Source organism: Coregonus lavaretus (genome assembly GCF_964263955.1).
Source record: "Coregonus lavaretus genome assembly, contig: HAP1_SCAFFOLD_993, whole genome shotgun sequence".
NCBI classification, from domain to species: Eukaryota; Metazoa; Chordata; class Actinopteri; order Salmoniformes; family Salmonidae; genus Coregonus; species Coregonus lavaretus.
Window position 1 is genome coordinate 78,959 of NW_028164683.1, and position 21,266 is coordinate 100,224.

A 21,266-nucleotide genomic window follows, 5' to 3' on the forward strand; every position below is an offset into this window, starting at 1 on the left:
GTTGTGTTGTAGTAAAATCATTCTGATGGGCCATCCAGTCCTCTTGGAGGTTGTGTTGTCGTAGAATCCTTCTGATGGGCCAGACAGGAAGTCAGAGAGAGCTGGAGCAGAGAGAGAGAGACACTCTCACAGTGTTCTGGGCCAGACAGGAAGTCAGAGAGAGCTGGAGCAGAGAGAGAGAGACACTCACAGTGTTCTGGGCCAGACATAAAGTCAGAGAGAGCTGGAGCAGAGCGAGAGAGACACTCTCACAGTGTTCTGGGCCAGACAGGAAGTCAGAGAGAGCTGGAGCAGAGAGAGAGACACTCTCACAGTGTTCTGGGCACCAGCCACCAGTAGGGCCTTCACTAGGGATTTAGCTCTATTATTTAGCTCAACGAATCAAAGATTATGGAGTGATGCTAGCTGTCTGCTCTGTTGTCTCTTGATTTGTTTGTTTTGGGTTACGCCCCGTCACTTCTGTTGTAATGGCCTGAGACCTGAGGGTAAATGAGGTGTGAAAGACAATTACATGGTGATAAGTATGGTAATACAAGTCTGTCTCTCTGGAGAGTCCTTGTGCTTGGAGTAGCACTGTCATACAGCCCTCAACCGTTTGGCACAGACCAACACTAAATACCACTCTCACAGGAGTGTGTGTGTGTGTGTGTGTGTGTGTGTCAAGTGTTCCACAGGGATGCTGGCCCGTGTTGACTCCAATGCTTCCCACAGTTGTGTCAATACAGGACTATTAAAGGCCCAGTGCACTATTTATTTATTTTTTAATTAACATTATTATTATTTTAAATGTTTTTCATTGGGTGCTGCAGCAGCCTCATCACCCCTACTTCCCCAGCTATGGGTGGACCATTCTGGAGACACACTGTAAACTGTTGAGCGTGAAAAACCCAGCAGTGTTGCATTTATTTATTTATTTAATTAATTTTTTTTCGCACAAACCGGTGCGGCTGGCACCTACTACAATACCCCGTTCAAAGGCACTTAAATATTTTGTCTTGCCCGTTCCCCCTCTGAATGGCACACATACACAATCCATGTCTCAATTGTCTCAAGGCTTAAAAATCCTTCTTTAACCTCCTCCCCCTTCATCTATACTGATTGAAGTGGATTTAATAAGTTATATCAATTAGGGATCACAACTTTCACCTGGATTTACCTGGTCAGTCTATGTCATGGAAAGAGCAGGTGTTCATAATGTTTTGTATACTCAGTGTCGTTGCTATATTTTACTGTCAAAATGGGACTCCAGAATTTCCTATTTTTTTTATTTATTTTTTATTAGAGATGAATTACATACATCTTTATGTGCACTAACTAATATCATAGGATAATTTAATTTGGGGTTCAACACCTGAGGAAGTGGAAACTCAAAACACATTACTTAGATCACTAACTGTAGCCATGAAATGCATTGAAAGGCTGGTCATGACTCACATCAACACCATCATCCCAGAAACCCTGGAACCAATTTGCATACCGCCCCAACAGATCCACAGATGACACAATCTCTATTGCACTCCACACTGCCCTTTCCCACCTGGATAAAAGGAACACCTATGTGAGAATTCTGTTAATTGACTACAGCTCAGTGTTTAACACCATGGTGCCCTCCAAGCTATTCAATATGCTAAGGTTCTTGGGACTAAACACCTCCCTTTATTCAATTTTTTTACACTGACTCTTTATTGCACATGCTCGATGTACACTCACTGGACTCCACACACTCACAACACTCCAACACACACACAAAAAACACATGCATATTGACGCCACAGACACACACACACACATTCACATTCCTTCACTCTCCTCACATATGCTGCTGCTACTCTTTTTTTATTATCTATGCGTAGTCACTTTACCACTACTTACATGTACATACTACCTCAATTACCTCGACTAACCTGTAACCCTGCACGTTGACTTGGTACTGGTACCCCTTGTATATAGCCTTGTTATTGTTATTTTATTGTGTTACTATTTTTCCTTTAGTTCATTCGAATCCAGGCTCTGTCGTAGCCGGCCGCGACCGGGAGACCCATGGGGCGGCGCACAATTGGCCCAGCGTCGTCCAGGGTATGGGAGGGAATGGCCAACAGGGATGTAGCTCAGTTGGTAGAGCATGGCGTTTGCAACGCCAGGGTTGTGGGTTCGATTCCCACGGGGAGCCAGTATGAAACATAAAAAAAATTATAATGTATGCACTCACTAACTGTAAGTCGCTCTGGATAAGAGCGTCTGCTAAATGACTAAAAATGTAAAATCTAGCACATTTTTCTTACATTGTTGGTTAAGAGCTCCTTAGTCACGGTCAGGTTTACACCTGTTATATTCAGCGCATGTGACAAATATAATTGATTTGATTTAACTCTAAATATAATACCCACTGCCGCCCACGGGTCTCCCGAGTGGCGCAGTGGTCAGTGGTCCTCTGTAGTTCAGCTGGTAGAGCACGGCGCTTGTAACGCCAAGGTAGTGGGTTCGATCCCCGGGACCACCCATACACAAAAATGTATGCACGCATGACTGTAAGTCACTTTGGATAAAAGCGTCTGCTAAATGGCATATTATTATTATTATAAGGCACTGCATCGCAGGGCTAGCTGTGCCACTAGAGATCCTGGTTCGAATCCAGGCTCTGTCGCAGCCGGCCGCGACCGGGAGACCCATGGGCGGCGCACAATTGGTCCAGCGTCGTCCAAGGTAGGTAGGTAGGAATGGGAATGGAAAGAAATAGAAAGGACTAGGGAATGGAAAGGAATAGGGAATGGAAAGGAATTGGGAATGGAAAGGAAAAGGGAATGGAAAGGAATTGGGAATGGAAAGGAAAAGGGAATGGAAAGGAATAGGGAATGGAAAGGAATAGGGAATGGAAAGGAATAGGGAATGGAAAGGAATAGGGAATGGAAAGGAATGGGAATGGAAAGAAACAGAAAGGAATAGGGAATGGAAAGGAATAGGGAATGGCAAGGAATAGGGAATGGAAAGGAATAGAAAGGAATAGGGAATGGAAAGGAATAGGGAATGGCAAGGAATAGGGAATGGAAAGGAATAGAAAGGAATAGGGAATGGAAAGGAATAGGGAATGGAAAGGAAAAGGGAATGGAAAGGAATAGAAAGGAATATGGAATGGAAAGGAATAGGGAATGGAAAGGACTAGGGAATGGAAAGGAATAGAAAGGAATAGGGAATAGAAAGGAATAGGGAATGGAAAGGAATAGGGAATGGAAAGGAAAAGGGAATGAAAAAAGGAATAGAAAGGAATATGGAATGGAAAGGAATAGGGAATGGAAAGGAATAGGGAATGGAAAGGAATAGAAAGGAATATGGAATAGAAAGGAATAGGGAATGGAAAGGAATACGGAATGGAACGGAATAGAAAGGAAAATGGAATGGAATGGAATAGGGAATGGAAAGGACTAGGGAATGGAAAGGAATAGAAAGGAATAGGAAATTGAAAGAATGGAACGGAATAGGGAATAGAAAAGAATAGGGAATGGAAAGGAATAGGGAATGGAAATGAATATGGAATGGTAAGGAATATGGAATGGTAAGGAATATGGAATGGTAAGGAATATGGAATGGTAAGGAAAAGGGAATGGAAAGTAATAGGGAATGGAAAGGAATAGCAGAATGGAAAGGAAAAGGGAATGGAAAGAAATAGAAAGGAATAGGGTATTTAAAGGAATCGGGAATGGAAAGGAATAGGGAATGGAAAGGAATAGGGAATGGAAAGGAATAGAAAGGAATAGGGAATGGAAAGGAATAGGGAATGGAAAGGAAAAGGGAATGGAAAGGAATATAAAATAATATGGAATGGAAAGGAATAGGGAATGGAAAGGACTAGGGAATGGAAAGGAATAGAAAGGAATAGGGAATAGAAAGGAATGGGGAATGGAAAGGAATAGGGAATGGAAAGGAAAAGGGAATGGAAAGGAATAGAAAGTAATATGGAATGGAAAGGAATAGGGAATGGAAAGGAATACGGAATGGAACGGAATAGAAAGGAATATGGAATCGAAAGGAATATGGAATCGAAAGGAATACGGAATGGAAAGGAATAGGGAATGGAAAGGAATAGGGAATGGAAAGGAATATGGAATGGAAAGGAATATAAAGGAATAGGGAATAGAAAGGAATAGGGAATGGAAAGGAATGGGAATGGAAAGAAATAGAAAGGAATAGGGAATGGAAAGGAATAGGGAATGGAAAGGAATTGGGAATGGAAAGGAAAAGGGAATGGAAAGGTGATAGATTAATTATTAATGACTAATTATTACACCCTGAAACTGTGTATAATGTGTGAGTGTAGGACCAGTAAAGGCTATGGCATTGAGCCACTATTTAGCAATGTGAGTAAGAGTCAGGCCAGACAACAAAGACAACTGAGAAACTAAGATAAAGAGGCCTCCCAATTTAGGGAGGGGAGAAACTGTTATGAAAACATGGTGCAGAATATTGTGAGAACGGCAATAACTGAGTAAAGCAGGGAGTAGGATATGTGTGTGTGTGTGTGTATGTATGTGTGTATGCATGTGTGTATATGTGTGTGTGTGTGAACTGAAGGTCAGTAGAGCAGTTTTAGAGTGGAAAACTACAGCCCGCCTACGGAGGGAAGGGATTTCTTTTTGTATGACGTATGAGTATAAAAGATGGACTCTGAAATTGTGATGGCAGAATTCTCAATGAATAAATATCTCTGACCATGCAGACCGGGACTCTGGGCGTTACTTAAATCCCAAAAGACTTACAACCTTTTGGGAGACGCACAGAGACACTAAAATAGTTTGTTAAATAATTCACATAACAGCTTGGTCCTTCTGAGCCGGACTCCAATACCCTGTTTCTGTCATTCCAGGTAACTCTGAAAACCGTCGACGGGCGAATGATACATTCGTAAATAGAAAGTCCTGCCCTTTGACATTAAGGGTTAAAACAGGCCAGAGGACACCTGATTAATGACAGAGACGGTGACGGAATCCAAACCTACATTGAATCTCGGCTGCAAGGATAAGGTCAGTAGTCTTTATTCATTAACTTGGTGAAATTGATTTGAGGACTTGCTAAAATATTGAAAAGTAGCAAATTGATCAATGCGTAGCCATTTTAAGTGAAATGTGGGGTTGACTGTCAGGAATTATCAAGATTACATTGTGAGGATAGACTCCTCCGTAAAGTATGAGATAATTCTGGGGGACTAGTCAACCTGGTGGTGGGTCCGTAATGATTCACGGTAATAGGCCATTACCAAAAGAAACTACCCGGTGTTGAAATAGAAGGAACTATTAAAAGTACACCTATGGGATGTAACCTGTAAGAGATTATTGAGCAGTCAACAAATAATCCGGGTTAAACAAATACAAAAATTACACCAGAAGGAATTAAAATAGCATGTGTGAGAAATAGAATATTAGTTAAGTCAAAAGTCACAAACAACTGTAGATTTTGCTGTAACTCTATCCGTTCTGGAGCCTTATAAACTCCAGGTTACCGATACAACACCAATAATCATGTAAGGTTGTATACGTGTGAGACCTAATGTTTGCTCAAAAGTCACATGAATAATTCCACGTGGTTGTATAGAGGAGGGAGAACCCATTCCTGTTGTATGAGACTGTCAGGAATTATCAAGATTACATTGTGGGGATCAATCCCTCTGTAAAAGTATGAGATAATTCTGGGGGACTAGTCAAGATTACATATACAGGAAGGGGTGATTCAAGGTGTTGTTGTGTGAAGCTATTTTGAATTACTTGTTAAATTGACTTGTTATATAGAAGAGGTGGCTAAGGGATTTTTAACAGTACCAACCATGGGGGGGGCAAATCCTCACAAGAGGTCCCAGAATTTACTGGGGACGAGAAATACTTGATGTAATTAAAATGGAATCCAGGGATAGAAGAAATGTCCATTATGTAACCAGGTGGAGGGAGAGGTATGGTTTTGAGGGACGTCTAGACGCAGATAAACTCGAATCCATGCTTAAACAGATACATAAGTTGTGTAAAGGAGAAATAAGCAGTGAGAGAGAGAGAGAGTAGGAGGGGGCCAGTACCCACTGATAGCCTTACCTAATCTATTGGCGGGGAATGAAAGGGGCCCCAGCAACCTTAGATGTATACAGTAATAATAATAATATGCCATTTAGCAGACAGGCCATGAACACAGAGGACGTGGCCAGAGCGGTAGAAGGAATGACCCACCCCGAAACAGGAATAGTAAGGTTTGGGCTGCCGTTAGAGGGCAGTGGGTTTCAGGGGATGCCCAGAGGACACTTTTGCCATGGGCCGATTACGGAGAGTATGTTGGGAAAATAACTGAATTGTGTAATAGCCTCAGAGAGACATGCAATCCATCATGAGCAGAATAACAGACAGGACAGAGCCAAGAAAGAAGAGGAAGATGCAGAGTAACTAATTGCCACTCTGGGAGAGATGGCGGGTAGAACTAGAAACTTAGGAGAAAGAGGAGATAAGGCAGGAAGAAAAGAGAAGTGAGTGAGAGGGAAAGAGAAGTGAAGGTTGAGGTCTCCGTGCCTCCCCCAGAGCAGAGGGCAGAAAGGTTATATCCAAACTTGGCAGACCAGGCATGGAGAGAAAATCCAGATGATGAATACGTAGGGAGGAGAAGGAGAGTGCAGGGGAATAATGTTGCCCCCAACCGGCCCCACCTCCCTATGAGGAAGAAGGGGCTGGAGGAGGAAGGGAAGATGAAGGTGAGGAAGAGCCAGATGTAGAGGAGTACCAGACAAGGGCAGAGAAAGTCAGACAGGAGAGAAAAGAGAGAAAAGAGAGAAGAGAGGGAGAGAGAAGTCCATCCCCCAGCTTTGAGCATGAGGAAGAGGAAGATAAGGCATGACTAGTCCTTGAGGAAGAAATAGTAGACTCTAGTGGGGGGAAGACTAAGGAACCCTTTGATCCAAATTGTGAGGTGTTTGAATTGGCTACTATTGACTTAGCACTTCAACAGGAACAGAAACCTTATTTGACATTGACAGTAATGGGTATGAAAATTAAATTCCTTTGTGATACGGGAGCCTGCAGGACAGCAACCTGTGCAACAGACAAGCCAGATGGAGTCAGGATTGATGGGGAGAAAATCATAGTGCGATCTGCCTCTGGTCATCAATTTATTGAAAGGTTATCAGCCCCAATAACCCTAAAACATGACCAATCAGGATGAGAGGCAACCATACCCATCCTGATATCTAAGCTGTGTCGGGTAAATTTACTAGGACGTGATGTAATGACTAAATTGAATGTGGTTGTCATTTCCGCTGAGAGGGGAATGAAAGTACACATAGTCAGAGACAATATGGTGGTCTGTGGGGAAGGGGAGCCATGTTATTGGGATAGGCAAGATTTGTTTAGGGTGGGAATAACTGATATTCCCCGAACCTTGATGGAACTTGCTGATGATGTAGTACCAGGCCCCACTAAAATGTCCCCCGATGACCTACACTGTACTCTCTGGTATAACAAACACCCAGGTCCAGATGCAATCTATGAGAAAGCATTATTTAAAACCACAGAAAGGACTATAGCCTTGAAATGGTTTCACTATGACAACACCCACGCAGTAGTGGAGGTGGAACTAGGGCCCCAAAGTCAGAGACTGTTCAGGGAAATATGGAGCCCACATGTGTCCCTAGCAAAGGAGCCAGCAGAGGACTGGAAAGACATGGGCCAGTGGGTATCCAAGGGTAAGAGGATCACTGATTGGGTCAATATTGTGAGTGGCGATCAACACAGCCCATCCACAGATAGTACATTTAGATGAGAATAGCAGATACTGAGGAGAGGAATACCTGTTGACAGAACAACAGGAGTCAGACTTAAAAGAAGTTCCAGAGCATTTGTGGTCCCGGGGTCCAGCAGACGTAGGATTAATAAAAGGGGTAATTCCAGTACAGGTGATACCCAAATCTAATCATAGGCCATATCAGAAGCAATACCCTATGTAACCAGAAGCAATACAAGGTTTGCAGTTTACCAAGAGCAGATTGGGAGGGACCTTGAGGGAGGGCCAATTCCCAGAGAGATAGTGAGGCCAGAAACAAAGGTGCAGTGTCCTGGAAATCACAGTCTGTTTTTTTTTTTTTCAGTTCTGCTGGGAGTACATTGGATAATGGGGTTTTGTGTTGAATTAGAGACAGTGAGACTATTAGTCAATACCTAGGAGAGAAGAGAGGTTACGGTAGCAAAGACAGACAAGAAGGAAATGGTAATAGTGGAGACAGGAGTGAGTGGAAGTGTTACAATTGTGACAAAACGGGACATTTTGCTAGAGAATGTGAGGAACTGTGTAGTTACTGTGCAAGGAAAGGGCACCAGTTAAGAAACTGTAGGCAGAAGGGGAAGAGAGAAATCAGGAGTCCTCATGACCTGGCTGTTTGGTTGTTGTTTTTTAATTGGGGTTTTCAAATAAAAAACAACACACCTAGTATGATGTTTATAAAGCCTTGTTGTTTCAATTTTGGGGGGTTTTCAGCAGGTCAAGGGTGATAGGTCTTAGAGGAGCACACAGTGAATTTTATGGAGTTTTTTAGGTTTTGGCTGAGTTTGGGGTATATATGATTTCTTATGAGAATGAATGTCATGAGGATTAATGAACACTTGGGATAAGTAACATTTATTAAATATTTAGAATAATGGTAATGTTTGGTATTTTATGGGATGGTATTTCAATTGCCTCTGAACTCTGTTTTAGCTTTCTGGTGTTAATTAATCATCCACACTGGTCAATTCTAAAGGCATGAGAGGAGGACTTTAAGATAGTTTATTTTACCAATAAATAAAAATAAGGGATGGCAATTGGATGATAAATTACCAATATTACCTAAGTGATTGTTAGGTAGGTGATAATATTGACACATGGGCAGTGACATGTGTCAAAAGGAGGGATGGATGGTAGAACAGATTAGACAACACTTTGTTGCACATGGGATTACTAATTATAAAAAATAAAAAAAGATGTGTTATCTGTGCTCAAAATAATCACCAGGGCAGACAAAGGGCACCTCAGGGTGTGTATCCTCCGGCTAAGTACCCTTTCCAGCAATTGGAAATGGATTTTATAGAGTTATCACGGAGTGAAGGGAAGAAATTTAGAGTAACCCCAGATAAAGATGGGTTATCCCCCTTTGAGAAAGTGTTTGGAAGACCTTACAGAATGCCACAGTTGGCAGGACCAGACAGGCAGACATAGAACTAGAGAGCACCCTAGCAGAACACGTGAGAAGGTCGTTTATTAACCACACCTGTATGTCAGAGGTTTTGTGCCCCCACAGGTGAATTAAAGGAGAAGGTGACCCACTCTATCTAACCAGGAGACTGAAGCAGGCCTGGCGGGAAGGGCCCTACCAATTACTGCCTTTGCCAGCAGAATAGATGAGAGATCCATCTGGGTGCATGTCACACACTGTAAAAAGGTAAAACCAGCTACACCTGACGAACAAACACAGAGTTAGGAGAAAGATCCGATCACCACTAGGGCTTGGGGGTTGGCTCCTTAACGAAGATTCCCTTACCCTGTCTGATCATCCCTGTGTGAGTTCGATTGAAGGTAAAGCAATGGGTTGGCCTCTGGCATCTGACATGTTCTCAGGGCGAGGGTGGGGATTCACAGGTCTCCCGACGGTAGGTAGCTGTCTGATTGTGGGGGCCATATTCCTAACACACACGGACCCTCCTGTTTCAGCCAGAAGTGGTAGTTAACCTAACACAAGTTGAAAAGGCATAGGAGACAGCTAGAAGTAGGGAAAGGGGAAATACTAGGGACTTTAGGGAAGGACATCACCATATGTATGTCACCATGTACATCCTGGGACTATGTAGTTGCTTATACCAAGCGTTGGGGGATATGTCAATCTCCATACACAGTTTAGGGACAGGTGTAGTATTGTGAAAGTAGGGAATTATCAGAAATGGCAGTGCGACCCATATGAGGGTAGGTACTGTCTGAAAGTCTGAATTATGCTAAAACAGATTACAGACCTGACAAGTGAGATATCTTCTTCAACTGGGGCACCCTATAGAGTAAACCTCTCTGAGGGAGGTAGTGAGACAGTGCAAACTATAGACCTGAAGGAAGTAGTACAGATGGAGACGGAGTAAATAGATTTTAACCTGTGGTTGGAATGGATTCAGTATACGGTCTAAAGAGGACTGTTATGCCTGTAGGACAGCCAAACCAAGGTTAACAACTACTCCATTCCCCTTGACAGGCTTTAACTCTCTGTCAGGTTCCATGCAAGCTACCTGGGAATGTGGTGAAAGAGTCTTGTAGTAACTTGCACTATCTGTATCCCCCGAAAAACAAAGTCATCCCGACCTGGGTTGCCTCCGTTTGAAGTCACAGGGGAGTCTTATTGTTTTTCTATGACTAATAAGATAGGATACAGGGCAAGGCATCTTAGCTCCTGCTCCCACACAGAGAATATCACAACTAAAAGAGACCATGACTAATCTCTCCTCTTTGTTGCAGCCAGAGGATTTTAGGAACCAAAACCAGGCCCGTGCTGACATCTGATGGTTGTGTGGTGATAACTGATTGTGAACTCACCTACATACGCAAACAATCAAACGTGTCAGAGACTGGTGAGTTGTCACGTAGAAAGTAGAACCTCCTCCCGGGATCCTTTGATGAAAGGATATATATATTGATGGGATAGGAGTACCTCGAGGGGTTCCAGAACAATTCAAAGCTAGGAATCAGATCGCAGCTAGGTTTGAATCAAGTATTTTCTGGTGGTCAACAATTAATAAAAACGTAGATTGGATGAATTATGTTTACTATAACCAGCAAAGATTTATAAACCACACTTGTGATGCAATAAAGGGATTAGCTGAGCAGACAGCGGCAACTAGCTTAATGACATGGCAGAATAGAATAGCTTTAGATATGCTTTTGGCTGAGCGGGACGGGGTTTGTGTTCTGTTTGGATCTATGTGCTGTACTTTCATCCCCAAACAATACAGCACCGGACGGGTCCGTGACCAAAGCGCTTCAGGGACTCACCACGCTGGCGAACGAACTGGCTGAGAACTCTGGTATTGATAGCTCCCTAAACGGTTAGTTTGATAACATATTTGGTAAATGGAAAACTATTGTTGTAACTATTCTGGGTGAAGTTATAGCTTCTATGGGTATACTTGTTCTTTGTGGATGTTGTCTTATTCCCTGTGTCTGAGGGTTGGTGAGCAAGGCGGTTTCCCAACAGATGGTGAGATACGGCCCAATCCCGGACTCCGACTGAAGGATATGACCTACCAGGCTTGGTGGAGGACGACGACGATCCAGATAATTTGAGACTGGATGTTTTCCTAGAACTATAAATCTCTAGTTTAAAAGTTATTGTAATGATCTTTTGTGTATTAAAGTCTCGTTTTAAGTATGATGTACTAGTTACCATTGCTAAAAAGTAACGTTATGCTTTTAATCATGGGGTAACCCTGATGAACCTGTAATGTTTTAATATGCAAACCAACTTATATACTTCAATGAGTGTGATTCATTTCTATAAAAACATATATTTTGTATGTGTGTAATATTTAGTCAAAGGGTGGAATTGATAGATTAATTATTAATGACTAATTATTACACCCTGAAACTGTGTATAATGTGTGAGTGTAGGACCAGTAAAGGCTATGGCATTGAGCCACTATTTAGCAATGTGAGTAAGAGTCAGGCCAGACAACAAAGACAACTGAGAAACTAAGATAAAGAGGCCTCCCAATTTAGGGAGGGGAGAAACTGTTATGAAAACATGGTGCAGAATATTGTGAGAACGGCAATAACTGAGTAAAGCAGGGAGTAGGATATGTGTGTGTGTGTGTGTATGTATGTGTGTATGCATGTGTGTATATGTGTGTGTGTGTGAACTGAAGGTCAGTAGAGCAGTTTTAGAGTGGAAAACTACAGCCCGCCTACAGAGGGAAGGGATTTCTTTTTGTATGACGTATGAGTATAAAAGATGGACTCTGAAATTGTGATGGCAGAATTCTCAATGAATAAATATCTCTGACCATGCAGACCGGGACTCTGGGCGTTACTTAAATCCCAAAAGACTTACAACCTTTTGGGAGACGCACAGAGACACTAAAATAGTTTGTTAAATAATTCACATAACAAAAGGAATAGGGAATGGAAAGGAATAGGGAATGGAAAGGAATAAGGAATGGAAAGGAATAGGGAATGGAAAGGAATAGGGAATGGAAAGGACTAGGGAATGGAAAGGAAAAGGGAATGGAAAGGAATAGGGAATGGAAAGGAATAGGGAATGGAAAGGAATAGGGAATGGAAAGGAATAGGGAACGGAACGGAATAGGGAACGGAATGGAAAATGGAATGGAAAGGAAAGGAATAGGGAATGGAAAAGAGAGAATGGAAGATGTGAAGTAAAGAAAGAGAGCAATCCAAATGGAATCACTCTGCGTTGGTTTTAGGTCAGATGATGATGACTAGTCTCAATTCAGTTTTGGTATGAAATGTGTAGGAAACATGAAAACTTGGAGAAAAAAAGTGAACTGATAGTGCCAGTCAGATAAGACATAAGTCCAAACTGTAGCATGGTTATATGTATGTAAAACTATGACATTTTGGTGTAAGTATGAGCATATGTTTAGATTTCTGTTACATCTTTCATCCGTATTAAAAAGGATCAGTAATAATCTATTGACTCCATGCATCAGTTCCCCATGCATAGAGAGTTGAAGGCTGAGTGAGTCTTTCCACTGCCAGATGAGAGATGGAAAAGCTGGGTTTTAAGACAGTAGATTTGAGCCCTGCCCAAAATAGTTATGAAAGAATCTCCAGATTCATAATGGAAATAACTGGCAATTGCACTATCCAGGCTGGGCTGACTGAGAGGGAGAGAGAAAGAGGAGAGAGAGGGAGAGAGAGAGAGGGAGGGGAGAGAGAGAGATATAGGGAGGGGGAGAGAGAGAAAGAGTAAGAGAGAGAGGGGGGGAGGGGAGAGAGAGAGAGAGAGAGAGAGAGAGAGAGAGAGAGAGAGAGAGAGAGAGAGAGAGAGAGAGAGAGAGAGAGAGAGAGAGAGAGAGAGAGAGAGAGAGAGAGAGAGAGAGAGAGAACAGGGGGGGAGAAGATGAATACGGTTTTCTTTGGAAAACTTTTCCATCTGAGAAAGTCATAATCACAATCAGAGTTACCTGCACAAAAACAACTGTTACTCTGGAGAGAGGAACCTTACAATGGCCTGCTGTTTTCAGAAGAGAGACCGTTAAAATTCTTCCTAAATGTTTTCAACACAATAGTCTGAAATATCCTTTCAATTCTTGATAGTGGAGCCACATGAAGTCTTTGCAGAGCGTTCCTCTACCTCCCCCCTCCTCCCTCCTTCGTGTGTGTTCTAAATATCCAACCCTGGTGCTCCCCTGTGCTCTAAATATCCAACCCTGGTGCTCCCCTGTGCTCTAAATATCCAACCCTGGTGCTCCACTGTGCTCTAAATATTCAACCCTGGTGTTTCGCTGGGCTATAAGGCCAATGTCCCAAAATGGGACCCTATGCATTGTGGGCCCTGTTCAAAAGTAGTGCACTTTGTAGGGAATAAGGTGCCATTTGGGACGCAGACATTATACTGTATCCGATCCTGGTGCTCTGCTGTGGTCTATATATCCAACCCTGGGCCCTGGCAGGATAGTTTTAGCCTGTACTACTACTTGAGGTTATAACCAGGATCAAAACAGGAAGCAGAAACATGGGTCTGTTCATTAAAAGATTAATCTTTGAAGAATAAAAAATTCGGTCACCAGTTATTTTTTTTAGCACATAATTTCATGTCACTAAATACCTGTCAACAAGAAACAATGTTATTCTTAGTTATCCCTGTACTGTAAATAAAGGTTTCTGCAATGAGCTCGTACACAAGACATTGACATATACAGATCTAGGATCTTAATTTGAGCCAGTTTGCTACAGCAGGAAAATAATCCAACAGCAACAGGAAATGTGAATTATAATATGGATTATAATTAATGGAATTATTTTGTAGGGGCTGATACATTTTTCGTTAGGGCAAATCAAGTATGAAATATTAAAGTGGAAATTACACTACTGCTGTGCAGGGAAATTATCAGCAACAAAAGAGTGATCAAATTAAGATTCTACATCTGTATGGGAGGGAATAACATTAATATTCTACCATGTAGGCAATGCTATTTTACTGTAAACAAATTAACAACAGACTATCAACACGCTTATAAGGAAGGACATTCAACAAGCACGGCACTTACACAAATGACTGTTGATTTGCTGAGAGAAATTGATGATAAAAAGATTGTGGGGGCTGTTTTGTTAGACTTCAGTGCGGCTTTTGACATTATAGATCATAGTCTGCTGATGGAACAATGTATGTGTTATGGCTTTACACCCCCCTGCTATATTGTGGATAAAGAGTTACCTGTCTCACAGAACACAGAGGGTGTTCTTTAGTGGAAGCATCTCCAACATAATCCAGGTAGAATCAGGAATTCCCCAGGGCAGCTGTCTAGGCCACTTACTTTTTAAAATCTTTACTAATGAAATGCCACTGGCTTTGAGTAAAGCCAGTGTGTCTATGTCCACTATACACGTCAGCTACTACAGCGAGTGAAATCATTGCAACACTTAACAAAGAGCTGCAGTTAGTTTCAGAATGGGTGGCAAGGAATAAGTTAGTCTTAAATATTTCAAAAACTAAAAGCATTGTATTTGGGACAAATCATTCACTAAACCTTAACCCTCAACTAAATCTTGTAATAAATAATGTGGAAATTGAGCAAGTTGAGGTGACTAAACTGCTTGGAGTAACCGTGGATTGTAAACTGGCTCAAAACATGTTGATACAATAGTTGCTAAGATGGGGATAAGCCTGTCCATAATAAAGCGCTGCGCTGCCTTTTTAACAACACTATCAACAAGGCAGGTCCTACAGGCCATAGTTTTGTCACACCTGGACTACTGTTCAGTCGTGTGGTCAGGTGCCACAAAGAGGGACCTCTGAAAATTACAATTGGCTCAGAACAGGGCAGCATGGCTGGCCCTTAAATGTACACAGAGAGCTAACATTAATAATGTGCATGTAAATCTCTCATGGCTCAAATTGGAGGAGAGATTGACTTCACACTACTTGTTTTTGTAAGAAGTGTTGACAAGCTGAATGCACCGAAGTGTCCGTTGAAACTAGCACACAGCTCGGACACCCATGCATACCCCACAAGACATGCCAGCAGAGGTCTCTTCACAATCCCCAAGTCCAGAACAGACTATGGGAGGCGCACGGTACTACATAGAGCAATGGCTATATGGAACTCTATTCCACATACGGTAACTGATGCAAGCAGTAGAATCAGATTTAAAAAACAGATAAAAATTCATCTTATGGAACAGCGAGGACTGTGAAGAGACACACACACAGGCACAGACACATATACACATAAGACACGCACTCTACACACACTTACACATGGGTTTTGCATTGTAGATATGTGATAGTAGAGAAGTGGCCTGAGGGCAAGCACTTCATGTGTTGTGAAAAGTTTTATGAAATGTAATGTCATGTAATATTTTAAATTGTATATAACTGCCTTAATGTTGCTCGACCCCAGGAAGCGTGGGTATCTTAATAAATACAAAATACAAAATGTAAGGTTTAGACAGCCAAAATATATTAGATCATAAAACTATTGTGGTGATTAAAAATAGCAGGAACATTTTGGGTATTACACAACATTACGAAACCAAACATATTTTGTAAAAGTCATAAAGTGAAGAAACCCTGTTGATCAACTGATCACTAGAAAAAAACAATTCAAACTTGGATTACGGTCGATCTCTCACTCGGAACTTTGGAAAATATTATTTTCTATGTTGTTCTTTTATATTCCATTCCATTATTTTTATTAAATAGATTTGTGTTGACTGTGATACAGACACCGGAATTTGTGTCTCCTCTGCTAAATGAACACAATATGTCTTTTGGCATTGGCCATTGCTATAACGGCCTAGCATTGCTTTTTACACGCACATTGTCTACAGATTAAATATATGAATATAATACTATTTGTGAGTTGACACAGCCAAGTGTGTGCCAGGAAAAAAACGACATTGCATGCTAACTCAAACTTACCAGAAGTGGAATGCGACTAAAAAGGAATGTGCGTGATGGATGTCAGAGATTTGTTTGTGTGTCCTTGATAGGTGATTCCAAGTGCATATGTGTTTTGCAATAAAAGTGAAAATTGAGAGTGTACTCTGACTCTTAACATCTGGACAGTAAACTGTAAATGAACTTCACAAGTACTTCTCGATAATAATGAATCATCCAAAGTGACGTGTTCTTTACCAATGTCTTTATAAGTTGCTGCACCAAACAATTTCTCTATCATTCTCTATCATTCTGTTGCAAAGCAGGACAGAACCGTCATTCTCTGCACATCAACTTAAGAGGTACGGTACCCACTTGTTTAGTTTTCGTCTTAATTAGATTGCTGCTATCTAAAGGCACAATATGTCAGATTTACGGATGTTCAACGATCATTTGAATCATTACAACCATCGATTCTCTAAGAATATAACTTATAAATGCGTTATGAGCTGAGTACAACTGTGTTATCCTGTCATAAATCTAAGGTTCTATTACTTCATTGTTTCTGTTGCTGTTTCCATTTGAGTCTTTGTAAACACACCAATAGCTTCAAAATCTGTTTAAACTAGCATGTTGATCTCCTGTCAGTCCTTGCATCATTAGTTCCATCTATCTAATTTGAGAGAGGTTACATTTCCTTTTCCCCATCCCTCAACTGGCAACAAAGTGGCAGGGTCAAGCTGTTGAAATGACACATTCACGTATTCTGTATGCTATTTTTCAACAGCTTGTATTCTTGTCAATCCCATTGACAGTTAGTAAATGTTCCCATCATATACTTTATAAGCAGTTGTTTCCTGTGCTTCTATTTGTATGACACCAGTGATTTACTGTCCCTTTGGTCTCTGTGTTCTCTCCCTGCTGTTTTAGGTTATGGCTCTGAGCAGACTTCTGACTTTGGGGCTCTGTGTTCTCTCCCTGCTGGTTCCGCCAGGCCAGATGGAGCAGTGTGAATGCCAGGGTCCTAGAGGACCAACTGGCCCTCCTGGCCCTCCTGGGCCTGTTGGACCTTCTGGAGGTAAATGAGTCGTAAGCTTAGTACAACTGCCTTACCCTATCATAATCCAAAATATAATACTGTTGATTTTGGAGTACACTGTCACTTTAAGCATGCATATTCATTTGTGTGCCTGATGATGGACTGATGATGAGGGGGACAGAGAACTCTGAATGACCTCAATTAGATAAGCACTCCTATTCCTACAAAAAGGCTTTGTCTGTACCAGTTGCCCAAAAAAACTGGGGCGGGGTATAATGAAAAAGCCCAATCCGGTATATTTCCTGATGTTACCCTTTGATTAGACTGTTGATTTTGGAATAAACTGCCAATTTAAGCAAGCCAGATCAGACTGCAGAGCACTTAGCAGGCTAATTTAAGCAGTCCTTGGTGTGTATGATGATGAACCCTCTCCCTGTTATCTCTCCATAGGCATACCTGGACTTCCTGGTCGACCTGGTACACCTGGAGCGACCGGTATAGTCATACATATTCACTGTTCTAACTATATTATTTATGTCCCAAAAATGTAAGTGGGTAACAACACCCTTCGAAGAAATGTCGACCACAACCGTAGTGCTGCTATCTCATTGTGTGTTCTTTTGGAAGACAAATAACTCTGAATGACCTCAATTAGATAAGCACACCAATTCCAACAAAGAGTCTGCGTCTGTACCAATTGCCAAAATAAACCTATTAAAAGGGGCATAGTGAATTAATAGTGAATTAATAGGGTATAGTGAATTATTAGCGGTTCACAGCGAAGCCATATCTCAGACTGCCCATCTTAATCTTTTCTTTTTATTGGCCAGTCTGAGATATGGCTTTTTCTTTGCAACTCTGCCTAGACGGTCAGCATCCTGGAGTCGCCTCTTCACTGTTGACGTTGAGACTGGTGTTTTGTGGGTACTATTTAATGAAGCTGCCAGTTGAGGACCTGTGAGGCGTCTGTTTCTCAAACTAGACACTCTAATGTATTTGTCCTCTTGCTCAGTTGTGCACCGGGGCCTCCCACTCCTCTTTCTATTCTGGTTAGAGACAGTTTGCACTGTTCTGTGAAGGGAGTAGTACACCGCGTTGTACGAGATCTTCCGTTTCTTGGCAATTTCTCGCATGGAATAGCCTTCATTTCTCAGAACAAGAATAGACTGACGAGTTTCAGAAGAAAGTTATTTATTTCTGGCCATTTTGAGCCTGTAATCGAACCCTCAATTGCTGATGCTCCAGATACTCAACTAGTCTCAAGAAGGCCAGTTTTATTGCTTCTTTAATCAGCACAACAGTTTTCAGCTGTGCTAACATAATTGCAAAAGGGTTTTCTAATGATCAATTAGCCTTTTAAAATGATAAACTTGGATTAGCAAACACAACGTGCCATTGGAACACAGGACTGATGGTTGATGATAATGGGCCTCTGTACGCCTATGTAGATATTCCATAAAAAATCAGCCGTTTCCAGCTACGATAGCCATTTACAACATTAACAATGTCTACACTGTATTTCTGATCAATTTCATGTTATTTTAATGGACAAAAAAATTGCTTTTCTTTCAAAAACAAGGACATTTCTAAGTGACCCCAAACCTTTGAACGGTAGTGTATGTAGGTGCCTTTCCTCATGCTGAACACATTTGCCTCAATTACCCATAAAGGCCTGTCAGGATAGATTTTCCTTCATCTTGGAACTTTTGGAAAACCTTTAAAAAAAACGTATTCTCATGAACCATAAGTCCACTTCTCTATCATCTATCCATAGGGCCACCTGGACCTTCTGGATTATCTGAATTACCAGGAGTTCCTGGTAGAGTTGGACGTGATGGAGTCCCTGGTCCACCTGGTCCCCAGGGAGCTACTGGTACACTGCTGACTGACCTCTTCCTGGTTATGTATTTATTATTTGGTTCTCTCTAGTCACACCTTCTGTTTTCACAGACTTAGACCTGGAACCACTGCAAGCAAGCTTGGTCAAACTGGAGTTGGGTAAGGAAGTGAATTTCAGCGAGCATGATCAGAATGTTATGTACTTGTATGCAATATTACAGGTCCCGTATCTTAATTTGATCACTCTGTTGTCGCAGAGAATTTTCCTGCACAGCAGGAAATGCAAACGTGTGGTGTATTCAAGGTTTCTAAAGTTTGTAATTTCCACTTATACATTTCAGACTTGATTTTCCGTAACAAAAAATGTATCAATCCCAACAGTTAATTATAATCCAAATAACAATTCATATTTCCTGTTGCTGCAGGATTATTTTCCTGCTGTGTGAAATGGGCTCAAATTAAGATAATGCCTCTGTAGATTATATTGTAGTTTACTAAGTATCAGTTCAACATAAATTATGCAATATTCGTAATTTTGGAAAATGCTGTGTGAATTTAGTCGAGTGTCAGCATTTGTGAAATATAATATGGCAACTTTTGCTTCCACTTTTAATGTTACACCGACTGCATTTATACCTGGTTTCTCTTCAGCCATAAACTATGACTTCGCCAGAAGAGTTGACAAGAAGTACTTTGTGTCACACAAGAGACAGGGTTCTTTTGACGACGCTGTTCAGTTCTGCACCAAGAGGGGCTTGCTGCTGGCTTTGCCGAAAAACGAGGAGGAAAACACTGCTCTCACTCAAGTACTTGAAGGGGCTTTCAATAATGTGTGGCTCAATGTTGACAAAAGCAAAGAGGGAAAGTTTCAGCTAGATTTGAAAGGCCATCCCCTCACTTTTTCCAAATGGGGAGATGGGGAACCAAAAGTGCCTAATGGGGATAGGGGCTGCACAATGTTGACAGAGTCAGGTGCATGGCAGGTGACATCTGATTGCTCCTTCAATGCCTATATCATGTGTGAGATATAGGGACACCTCTATGAAATGCTGTTTCTGAGTTTACAATGAAATCTTTCTTCTCTTCAATTAGGATTCTCTAGGTTTTATCTCTAGGTTTTATCTCTAGGTATTATCTCTAGGTTTTATCTCTAGGTATTATCTCTAGGTATTATCTCTAGGTTTTATCTCTAGGTATTATCTCTAGGTTTTATCTCTAGGTTTTATCTCTAGGTTTTATCTCTAGGTCACTTGTATTTCCAGTTCTTCTGCACCTTTCATTCTTTCTTTTATTCAAATGAGCTAGTTAAAATGTGGGGTAGAATGTAAAACGGAAAGGGAAACTTGTCGAATAAAGCAACAAACACATTTACTTTACACTTGTCTGTCTCCTTCACGCTCCCTCTCTCTGAACAGACTGGCTGCTGATCATGCACATGGCTACTTTTGACCTACAGTATGATGACACAGGAATAGCAAATATATATTTCCAAGCAAGACAATATCAAGTTAAACTTGTATGAATCGGCTGACTTAGACCTGGAACCCACCTAGTAAAAGCGATGCATCTCAACACCAAAAGAAGGTATTGTCTGTGAGGGACACCCTCATTAGTGCTGGTTTTATAGGTTTCTCTGGAGACATAATTACATGTTATCCATACCACCAGAGGGTGAAGGAGGACCCGTATCAGTGATTTTGACCAGATAGACAGATCCTTTGCCGAGTTATAGCTCCCCATGTACTTGCCTAAGATTGTACTTTTCTGTACCACGTATCATATGACCGTGTACAAAACCCAAATTACCTTATTTTTGTGCACACACAAATCTGCCAATGGTATACAAGGTCTGCCAATGGTACAAATATAACTGCAATACTGAAGTCAGATATACTCTGAATCTACACAGAGAGCTGTACTGGTGTGTATTGTCTGAAAAATCGTTATTCTAGGACAATTTAATTTGAAAGCATTTATTTGAATCCATGTTTCTCTATTAAGTTATACATATCATCAGAGGGTGGAGTGTTAACTTCATCAGTGATTTTGACCAGATAGACAGATCACCTGCAGATCACCTCATGTACTCACCTATGGTTATAACTGGTTATAACTAGGTATGACCGTGTACAAAATCACCTTACATTACCTTAGATATATGCTTAGTTGCGGTCAAAACAGCTCATAAAAGTATGTAAGTGGTATGAATACTTAGTAGAACTGTAGTACAGAAACCAGCTACCCTCTGAATGTACACATAATGCTGTATTGGTGTGTATTCTTCAAAAATACTTACTCTAC

The 21,266-nt window shown here is 41.3% G+C and overlaps 2 protein-coding genes across 2 annotated transcripts in view; both read left to right on the plus strand.

The window, feature by feature from the left end:
- The window catches only part of LOC311116775 (uncharacterized protein), a gene marked incomplete at its 5' end in the record, with an annotated part of 40,222 nt that extends 19,881 nt beyond the window's left edge, over positions 1–20,341 (plus strand). Inside the window, 5 exons of the mRNA XM_084191814.1 lie at positions 17,082–17,165; positions 17,577–17,621; positions 18,901–18,999; positions 19,077–19,124; positions 19,617–20,341. Of these exons, the coding sequence (XP_084047940.1) occupies positions 17,082–17,165; positions 17,577–17,621; positions 18,901–18,999; positions 19,077–19,082 (234 nt within the window). The 3' untranslated portion in view covers positions 19,083–19,124; positions 19,617–20,341. The remainder of the gene's footprint in view (positions 1–17,081; positions 17,166–17,576; positions 17,622–18,900; positions 19,000–19,076; positions 19,125–19,616) is intronic.
- On the plus strand, positions 19,431–20,341 carry LOC311116777 (mannose-binding protein C-like). Its single transcript, XM_084191816.1, has one exon. The coding sequence runs from the start codon at positions 19,508–19,510 to the stop codon at positions 19,994–19,996; it is 489 nt and encodes a 162-aa protein (XP_084047942.1). The 5' UTR covers positions 19,431–19,507; the 3' UTR covers positions 19,997–20,341.
- Positions 20,342–21,266: the final 925 nt, after the last annotated feature.

Bases quoted from the DNA above. Each gene is read 5' to 3' on its own strand.
- LOC311116777 (XM_084191816.1), top strand. From the start codon at position 19,508: ATGCTGTGTGAATTTAGTCGAGTGTCAGCATTTGTGAAATATAATATG.